Source organism: Triticum dicoccoides, chromosome 6A (assembly GCF_002162155.2).
Source record: "Triticum dicoccoides isolate Atlit2015 ecotype Zavitan chromosome 6A, WEW_v2.0, whole genome shotgun sequence".
NCBI lineage: Eukaryota > Viridiplantae > Streptophyta > Magnoliopsida > Poales > Poaceae > Triticum > Triticum dicoccoides.
The window spans coordinates 173,240,851-173,251,383 of NC_041390.1; the positions used below are offsets into that span (position 1 = coordinate 173,240,851).

Genomic DNA, 10,533 nt, shown 5'->3' on the forward strand with positions numbered 1-10,533 from the left:
GGAAGCATATTTCGGTTACTTTTACATGGGTGTCATAAAAATAAATAATGTCGACAGCAGATTCATCCATGGGTGTCATAAAAATACCAAATCCAAGATCGATCGTGCTTTAAAACTTCCGTTAAGGACAGTAGCAGATCGAACTGTGTTATAAGATCCATGCCCGAAATTAGAAAATCCCGCAATTTACCCACGGGAAAAAAATGGGAAAAAAAAGGCGCATCATGGAGGCACAGGCACCGAACCATTTCAGCGTCTCCACGGTCGCATCGCACTCCCACGGCCTCGCTCTCGCAAATCTCTCAGATCTCCTCCTCTTTCCTCCCTCCCCCGCTTCTGTCGCGGCCATGGTTGACGAGCCCCTCGACCCGCCGCCGCCGACGCCGCCGGCGGCGGCGCCTCCCACGCCGCTCCTCCGCCCGCGGCGCGAGGCGTTCGAGCACGGCCTCCTGCCCATCCCCACGCTCATCTTCCCGGAGGGCACGCTGGCGCAGACCCTCTCCCAGCTCAAGGAGAAGCTCGCGCCCGCGGCCGCCGCCGCGGGAGACGGGCGCGTGGGCGCCGCGTCCCTCGCGGAGGCGCTGCAGATCCCGCCCGACCAGGCGGCGCTCGCGATCGGCATGCTCGCGGCGGTCCTCCCCGCGGAGGACCCCGCGCTAGACGCCGGCGGGAGTGGTGGAGGCGCCGACCTCCGCGACGTTCTGCTCTTCCTCTACATCCAGCCGTACAAGCGCCTCGTGCCGCGCCCGCACAAGGACTCGCCCGCCGTCGCCGACGTCTGGCCATCCACCTCAGCGTTCGACGGCTACCTGTCCGCTCTCTCTCCGATCCAGGTTAGGACGCGGTTGCGTTGGTTCGAATGCTTTCGTTAGAATTTTGCTGCTCGTATAGAAGTATATAGAACAACGTAGATGGGAGCTGAAAGGATTAAACCACTTGACGTTTACCAATTGCCATCCACTTGGAAACTACATCCTATATTATCAACAATGGAACCGGGACATTGAATCAAGCAACGAAACAATTGTGTGTTGCCTTTTGCGTGGATGGATTATTGATTGCACAGAAATCGTGCTATTCTGGACAAACATGCATTGCTAAGTCCAATGGTGCATATCGCTGCCATGGGAAACCTAGTATTAAATTTACTTCTAGATGAGCTGCCAAATTGCCTACTATCATCCTGTATTCATATAAAACTAGTGTGACGTGCCAAAGCAGGCCAAATGTTTTTTAGAGGAAACTGGTGACACGTTTCATCAGACATTTCTTTCATCACCTTCAGTGCTCCAGCAATTGTATCCTTGAACTTTCTACTGCGCTAGTTAACTGTCAACATATTAATGGGCACTTGGAACTCATGTCCCAAACATCTCCACACAGGCTTTGCTTAGAATAAGAGGTATCTTGGCAGTGATATTCATCTAAGCTTGTGTCCATAATCCTATCTTGGAATGCGTTGAGAGCCGCCTGCACTTTTTTTTCCTATATAAATCCATCTGTCATTTGGGGGTTTCTTATCTGTTCCAGTTCCATATTTTGTATTTTTGTAGCAACCTTGGCTTATGTTACATGTTTTCTTGTATAATAGATGTTCTTTTTGAGTTAATCATTATCCTTCGAAAGGGTGCCAACCCTTAGCCCAGATCAGTCTTACCATATCGGCACCCTTGTATTTTTTTTTCTTTTGCAAATACAACTAGTTAGCGTATCTTTTCTTTTGGCATCATCCTCACTTAGTGCTTCCTATTTCTATTGTTTGGCAGCTTGTACGGAGTAATAGCCGTCGCTTTATACCTTCTCAAGCAGATGAAGAAATTCACCAGTTATCTTATCTGCAAAAGCATATGGCTAATATTCTCACTCTATTGGCTGATTCTGTTGAGGGGGAGGGGGATGATTCTCTGGTATGTCATCTTCTCTTTAAGTTACTCAAATTGTTACTATTCATTATATATTGATCATTCTTCATTCTCCACCTTATTTTTCTAGGTGAGTGAAACTATATAGGGGATAGTGTGATCGAAATAAAATATTACTTGGCCTCCGTTTGCTGTTGTTGAACTTTGCTGTATTGTGTTGATTGTATAATCTGCTATAGAAGATTTAGCCACAAAGCTAGGCAAAATCGGGTCAAACAAACACTAAAATAGGCAAAAGTGGGTTTTGCAAACGGGATCATTCGACTGTAGATCCACAATGCCAAATACAGCCTTACAGTTCTTACCTCCAATCCTCCATATAGGTTATGAAGTCTGTTATGTGTTAGCTATAACCAGAGGCTAGAACAATCCATGGATAACATGTCTACAATAAATTGTATCAAGCAATTGAAACAAAAGACCAAGGATAGAACAACCCACTGACATATACGTCTGCAGACACAAATTGTATAAAACACATAAAGCAAAAGGTCAATGGTAGCACACAGTTGATTCAGTTAAATATACCCCCTCCGTCCCAAAATAAGTGTCTCAAGCTAGTACAAAGTTGAGACACTTATTTTGGGACGGAGGGAGTATATTACTTAAGTGAGTTCTTGTCTTCATGTGCAACTGAGAATAGATCTATTTTCTTCCTCACATCTGAGGACATATTCTGAAGGTAATTCTTTGTTGGAACTTGACAAAGGGGCTTAGTTTCGACTACAAATAATCGGCTAGCTAGTGTTCTTTTCAATGGGGGAAATATGAAAGACGATCTTGATGTTATGCTGCTAAAATCTGATGATATGATAACTGCATTATGGCATCTTTTGTGCAGGTACTAACAATGGAGACTTTTGAGCACCTTGGATTTCTAGTGCATTTTTCGGAAGGAACATCCCTAAGCCAGGCAGCCACATTTTTTGCAAATTCTGATCCAGACATGCCGGCTGCTCCAGTATCTGCTGCTCAGGTCCATGATTGGATTTTGCAGAATATTGTTTCTTCATTGGAGTTTTATACTGAGAAATCTACAGCAAAGGAAGGGAGCCAGCAGATAGCGTCTGATCTTGATGTTACCATGGCAGATGCCAATACAAGTCATCCAAGGAACAGCACAACTACTGTTGCCAATCCCACATTCCATAGAAATTCTACATTTGTGGAGGGTTTCTCCAAAACTTCTGTTGTCAAGCATGCATCTGATGTCAAAGGAAATTCAGTGAAGGTATAAATCATAGTTATATTAGTATCAGTACCCGAATGCTTTGTTTAATACTCAGAGACACTTATTTTGGGGCGGAGGGAGTAACAGGTAGCCCACTTGGATGTTGAAAGGAATGAAGAGATTTAACACGTTTAATCCCAACATGTTCATATTGTCCCACCCCAGATGCAATGTAGTGTTGATCAAGAAATTTTGTATGTGTCTAGTGTCATAAGTGATTGCATGGTTGAATTTCCTCCTGGTGCCACTGTAAACATAGTCAAGAATCTTTTGATCACTGGATTTGCAGTGAAGCATTGCTTTCTCTTAGAAGGAAAGAAATACTATGTAGCCAGGTCTGTATTATTAACAGAATAATCATGCAAAGTTGCAGTACTTGGGTCAAGATATATATATATATATATATACAAGGTTAAAGCAGATGAGAAATATGCAGGCCGTTGATCTGATCTGGAAAGAACCAATATAAAATCTCCTGTTGTGCTGGATACTTTGGAACACCCTCTATCCTCTCTAATCAGTGTTGAAATATGTTTTGTGCTGTTTACCTCTGTGTTCTAATGTTGTGACCTCTTGTAGCTTTGTCTGTTCAATATTGGAACCCCAGCGCTGGAAATTATCAGCATTGTTTAACACGTACTGCAAACTGTATGTGTAGGTTTTGAACTGCCATGATTCCGTTATTTATATATTAGCACCGGTGAAGTATGCTACTGTGTATGGATGTTCTGATACTACCGTTGTTCTTGGTGCTGTCGGCAAGGTATGCATGCATGGCATTTGGTCATTCCTCACCCCCTCTGTTATGTGGATTCAATTTGCTTCGAGGCAATTTGTGTCTTGGTAGAGCTAAATAGCATAATATCTGCTCCAGTATATACTGTATTCTGTGCATGCAAATAACCATTAGCCACATGCAACACATCTGGATTATGGACTTGAAATACTTGTCTGATCAATCTTAGTTCCTACGTTCTCGCTACTAATCTTGACTCGTTTTGTTCTTGTTTGACATGAACCTCAGTGGCTTTCCTTCTAACGATAGCATCACACAGGCAGTTTGGCGTGATGCCAATGATGGTGGTATGATACTGTTCGTCACATGAAGAGTTCATGTGATTCCACCAACAGTGACGTGATTTGTCCAAAGAAGAGTCGGTGTGCGATGTCAATGCCAAACGTGAACCGACTTGTCAAGATTAGGGGGAGAATGTTGGAACTAGTATTGTCTGTTTAAATATTTTGAGTCCTTGCATGCTACATATGACTAATCATTAGCTCCATGCACAGAAGCTAGCGTGTGTTGGACTGTGTATTTTCAGTCACCGGTGGACAGTAGCCACCTGGATTCTGCTTTTACAGCATTGCAGAAAATTCATTTGTTTGTTTTGGAATTGGGGAACCGTTTTTCATTTTGTCTAATGATCGAGTCAACCCTACCATTGAGAGGATAGATGAATATTCATTGTTTTTGGCTTTTCGTACCCATGGGGAAAAAAAACTAGATGGTGAGAATAATGGCAATAGAGGGGTGGTTAACATTGTTGTGGACCATATGATGACTGATAATTTATGCAGTCTGCATTGCTGGAAAATTCTTATGACACGGATAAAAATTTCAAGAAGTTATTTGAGTTGATATGCTGTATAAGTAGCAAAGAGGAAAAATGGGAAATCTGATCGCAGATGGATAATTGGTGTTTTTTATTGGTCATTCAATTTTTGCTATTTTTGCCCCAACTCTGCCAATTGCATTTCAAGGATATAATGTTTCGTGTTGTCAGGTTATAAAGGTGGAGCATTGTGAAAGAGTGCATATTATTGCAGCTGCAAAACGAATCTGTATTGCTAACTGTCGTGAGTGCATCTTCTACTTGGGAGTAAATCACCAGCCTCTTATTGTGGGGGACAACCATAAATTACATGTGAGGTTCTGCTACTCTTTCTGTTCTAAACTGTTAGTCAGGACTAGCTGCTGCGTAGCAATTAAGTGGCGTATGATGAACAGTTGTAAATTCTTAACAATTCATTGACATGGCTAGTCATCATGTGTAATAATACACTATGAATGAATCATACATCATTTGTGCGGTACATACTGTGTATGTCACTACACCTAGAACTAAGATCCATAAACTGTATTTATGAGTGAAAATCTGCTGTTCTATTACTATTAAGTGAAAAAGGAAGATTAATCGCCAATTGTATACAAGTAACCATTCATGACTGTGGAATACTCTCTGAATACATAGGTTACAGTTGGAAAAGGTGTGACAGTCAATGTTGTGAACTTGACATGATAGTATAGTAACAATAATGCTTTAATTTTTAAATTTTGACATTGTGAAATTTCTCCATTCATGTATGAACAGATTGCTCCATTTAATACTTACTATCCAAGATTGGGTGAGCATCTGACACAAGTTGGTGTAGATCCCTCTACCAATAAATGGGACCAACCTTTTGTATTGGGAGTCGTTGATCCACATGATTCATTGTCCCATCCTGCTGGGGTTTCTGATGTTCAAGCCGAATCTGCTACTTGTGTAGATCCTGATCTATTCACAAACTTTTTGGTATGTTAAGTACATTGTAAGATTTTAGCTACAGCATGATAGTATGCTTCTCGGGCCTTGTTTGTCTTTTCACAATAATTTTCTCTTGTATAAAAACAACTAAACATGACTACTAACGTCTGCAGATTCCTAATTGGTTTGAGGATGAAGTACAAGAGCCTACAAAATGCAATCCTTTTCCATTGCCTGAAATTTATCAGGCATCGCAAAGCAAGAAGGTACATTAACTTCGATAAACTTCCCTAGAATGATGTTTCTATTATAATTTACTCAATGCTAAGGCTATCTAGTGTGATTCACACTGCCTCATGGCCATAATGCAAATCAGTATTGATTTGTTAATGTTATTTGGGTACAGTTTGTTCACTTCTCTATATTTTACTAGCACAATGCCCGTGAGTTGCTACGAACTGCTTAAGAGCATAATTTTGAGTTGGAGTCACATTTTTACAATTTTTATTTGTTCATTCTGCAAGTGTTGGTCTCACATGGAAGTACTCCCTCTACCGTAATATTTGTCGCTGGAGTAGTAGTATACTTGTTTATTTGTTTTAGGTCTCACATGTAAGTAAAAGCACATTTGTTTATTTATGTATCTTGGAAGGTTGCTAGTCGAGTACTCTTGCTAGTCCCACAAGTGGGTAAGGGTGTATTTTTTATTGATGAAGGTTGTTGGTTCCACATGTGGATAAGGGTTTATTTTTTATTGATGAAGGTTGTTGGTCCCACATATGAACTCACCACCAACTCCAACCTTTATAAGTAGGAAAGATTTACTGTTTAGTATTCCTAAAAGTCACATGTTCCTAAACATGCCATATCATCTTCAGCAAGCTGTTCTGGAAGATACTAAAAAAACTATTCGGGAGCTGCAACTTGACGAAAATAGGAAAAAGGAATTAGCAAGCGCCCTTCACTCGCAGTTCAAAGATTGGCTATATGGTAATTTTTCATCTGTGCATTTGGTTATTTCATAGCATGTACATATCACTTCTGCCTTTTATATGTCAGTAGTTACACTTGGTGCTTTATCTCCATGTCTCCATCTGTTTCATTATTGTGGTGACGGGGTAAATACCACATAAGATAGGATTCATTCAACCTTATTTAACTATTTGGAAGGCAGCCCAATCTTATTTAACTATTTCGTTAATGCCCTTGGAATGCAACTGGAAGGAAAACAGGACCGGAATGGTCTTCTTGGATTCCTATGAAAATTCTTTAAAGAGGCCTTAAGTTTTTTTTTAAACCGAGGCAAAAGATTTGCCTCATCCATTAATTAAGGAGAAGAGAACATAGGTTTGCAAAATGTTAAAATAAAATTACACGGGGACTGTTTTCCTGGCATGATGCTACTCAGGTGCTTTGCGCCAGCAAGTGCCGAAAGCTTTGCCTCTTCTTTGATACTTCCTCCATTACAAAAAAAAATGATGTTTCGAGAATTTTAAAACAGACTAACGAGGTGGCTGGAATCTCCTTTATATTCTTCGTTTTTCTGCCAGTGACCGAACAGCCGACATTAGAGTGGAGGAGGGGCACGGTAAGAGAACATGTTGGGAAATGTGGACAAGTGACTCAAAACGTCAAGTATTTTGGAAAAATGTTAGCTAGTTAGGACGTCACTTAAATTGGAAGAGAGGTAGTATTTGCCAAAATGGCGGGTGGTGGCATAGATTTCTCTTGGAAAACCTGAGCATTTCGCTCGTTTCAAATGGTCCAATTGGTTAGCATGGCAGATGTCACTAGACGTCATGTTGATCCCCCAATTCTTGATTGAGTGCTTTGCTGCTCACCGAGCTACATCAAGCGCTCCAAGGCCTAGCCATTCGTTGACCATTCTCCAAACATGCAAGTTCTTTTACGCTGGCTGGGAGGATTTCTGCCATTCCAATCTCAATACAAGTCAACCAACCAATAGTACTCCCTACAGCAACAACAACAACAACAACAACAACAACAAAGCCTTTAGTCCTAAACAAGTTGGGGTAGGAGAGGTGAAACCCATAAGATCTCGCGACCAACTCATGGTTCGGGCACATGGATAGCAAGCTTCCACGCACCCCTGTCCATAGCTAGTTCTTGGTGATAGTCCAATCCTTCAGATATCTCTTTACGGACTCCTCCCATGTCAAATTCGGTCTACCCTGACCTCTCTTAACATTCTCCGCACGCTTTAGCCGTCCGCTAAGCACTGGAGCTTCTATGCACCGGAGCTTCTGGAGGCCTGCGTTGAATATGCCCAAACCATCTCAGACGATGTTGAACAAGCTTCAATTCAATTGGTGCTACCCAGCCTCTATCTCAGGGTACTCCCTCCATTTCTAAATATAAGCCTTCTTAGAGATTTTTTTTTTTTTGAAACGGAGGCAAAAGCTTTGCCTCATCCATTAAATAAGAGAGAATAGAGTTTCAATACGGCTATATACGGATGTATATAGACTTATTTTAGAGTGTAGATTCACTCATTTTGCTCCGTATGTAGGTCGTATTGGAATCTGTAAAAAGACTTATATTTAGGGCATCTACAATGGGGGGTGCTAAGCACGGGCGCTAGGATCTAATTCCCGGCAGTTTCAACAGAATCCCATTCAATCCCAGTAAATCAGCTAGTGTCGGCGCAAAAGAAGTCACCGGGCGCTAGGGGTGTTTCTCGTTCTTTTTCTACTTTGTGTAGCGTCCGTACATTAATTCCAGCGTTGGAAGCTCGGACGCCAGCCTGGACGCTAAGCCAAAAAATATTTATTTTATTTTCCTAAGCGCCTGGTTAAGCGCTTGTGTGTTGTAAATGCCCTGACGAACGGAGGGAGTAAAGTTATGTCGGTGTAAATGATACACCACTGTACTGTATTTTTGTAGTCCACAACATTTACTCTATTTTCCATCAGTGCTCAATGGAGTATTTGCTGATTATGTGCATTGAGTAATGCAAACAATATCGGTTCATGTTTGCAGCTACGGGCAACATCCGCCAGCTCTACTGTCTGCAAGGCGACTAACCATGCAGTCAGCTGCTTTCGTCAACAGAGGTGTGCATCCGCAAGACTGTTCTTCATCCTCTTTGCTGGCTAGCTGGTGCAACTCCTGAAACATTCGGCGGCACATCGTCGAAGCTGACCTTACTCCCAGGAGTGGTTTCCGCCTGCTCTTCAGCCTTGTAGAACCGAAAGAAAAGTGTAAAAAGGAACAGGTGTTGTTGCCTCTTTTTTCTTTTCTCTTTTGCAAAGTAGCTTGATATGTTTCCCCCGGTATCTTTAGGTCGTTAGGATACTTGGTCTTGGTTTCCCGGTGGTTGCACAGTTTTTTCGGGCTCTCCAGAAGTTCCACGGATACGTAACAGGCATTGTTAACCACTCAACTTTGCAAAAGAAATGAACATTTGAAATCCCATCATTGTATTTCTGATTTCTAATAGTACTCGTACGCCGATAAATAAAATAATATTCAACACTAACTTCTAACGGATTGTTGTAGCACACGTAAGTGCCATTTTTTTTTTTGAGTCGGCACCGTAAGTACTGCGGTGCTGTGAGGGGAGGAATGCTTGCTAAGCTGGAAAAAAAGCCCATGCCTCGGGCTGGGTCGCAACTTGCCTTGCCGTCCTTTCTCTCTGAGATCCTCTGTGTCTTGCGTACACCTGATGTTCTACATGTGCAGTCTGGTCGCAGGGCCTCTTTTAGTACGCAAGATTTTGAAAACATACAAATAAGGGGAAAAACAATAATATGTATAAATAAACGAAAACGACAAATCTCAAACGTTTGGGATTTGACCATGGCAAATTGATTGTTTGTTATATTGCAAATTTAGTGACGCGAGGATGATAAATTTAGTTGACTCAAGGCAATTTTCTGGCAGAAAATACACAGCATGGATTTGCCATGAATGTTCGGGCGTTATCAGGGTCCTAAACAAGTGTGTAAAGCAAAGTATTAAACACATGGGAATTTTGCAACCGTGTGTGTTTGGTTCATAGGAATAGAAAGATACACATGAATCATGATAAACATAGTCAGATCACATGAAAAAAAATTATAATTAGGATGTTGTGTCATCTAAAAGAAAAAAAAGGATGTTGTTGTGTCACTAAAGGTCACATCTCGTATTTTGTGTGTAGGAATTCTAGAGAAGGGTTCTAAGTGGATTGTAATTTTTTTTTCTTCAAAACTGAGACGAGAGGAAATTTTCATCAATTTTTCATTTGTTACACTCTTCCGAACTAACCGTATGAACCATGCCATCAAAAGAAAATATTCCATTCCCATGTTTTTCATTCATTGTTCCTATAAACCAAAGAGGCCCTTAACTTTTGCTAGGACAATTACCTTTCCCTTGCTTGATTTTTTACATGAGTGTTTCAGCACATAATGTTTTTTTGGTACAATTTTTCTGCAGCATAACATTATACCACAATCGTTGCGGCAATTTGATTATCATATGCACAGAGTGTTCCAATCACGGGGTAGGCTCATCCTACTGGTTTCTGTTTTTCCTTCAATCAATCAATCAATCAAAAAGAAAAAGGTATCGATGGGTTCGGGTCGTACTCATAGGGCCACAAGCCCGAATGCCATGCAAATACGTACCGTCGCCTATCCAGTTTAATCACCCGCGCGCGCTGCGCCCGGCGCACATTCTTCTACCGGCAGCGTTGTTCAGCGTGCACATTGTTCTACAGGCAGAGTAGTTGGTGTGCCTGTGTCGCGTTGGTCTGTATGCGACGGGTTCTTCCAGCTGGATTGATGCTAGCGGTAGCGGAGAGTGGAGACGGCGCGATAGGGACGTGCCCCCGCCGCGTGGTGCACGA

At 41.8% G+C, this 10,533-nt stretch overlaps 1 protein-coding gene across 1 annotated transcript; it reads left to right on the top strand.

Annotated features, from left to right (window-relative positions):
• The first annotated feature begins 296 nt into the window (after positions 1–296).
• LOC119316471 (TBCC domain-containing protein 1-like) lies at positions 297–9,180 on the top strand. The gene is made up of 9 exons (XM_037590794.1): positions 297–833; positions 1,767–1,907; positions 2,764–3,153; positions 3,812–3,916; positions 4,938–5,078; positions 5,526–5,729; positions 5,855–5,947; positions 6,560–6,671; positions 8,682–9,180. Exons 1-9 carry the CDS (start codon positions 348–350, stop codon positions 8,723–8,725), a joined length of 1,716 nt encoding a protein of 571 aa, XP_037446691.1. The 5' UTR covers positions 297–347; the 3' UTR covers positions 8,726–9,180.
• Positions 9,181–10,533: the final 1,353 nt, after the last annotated feature.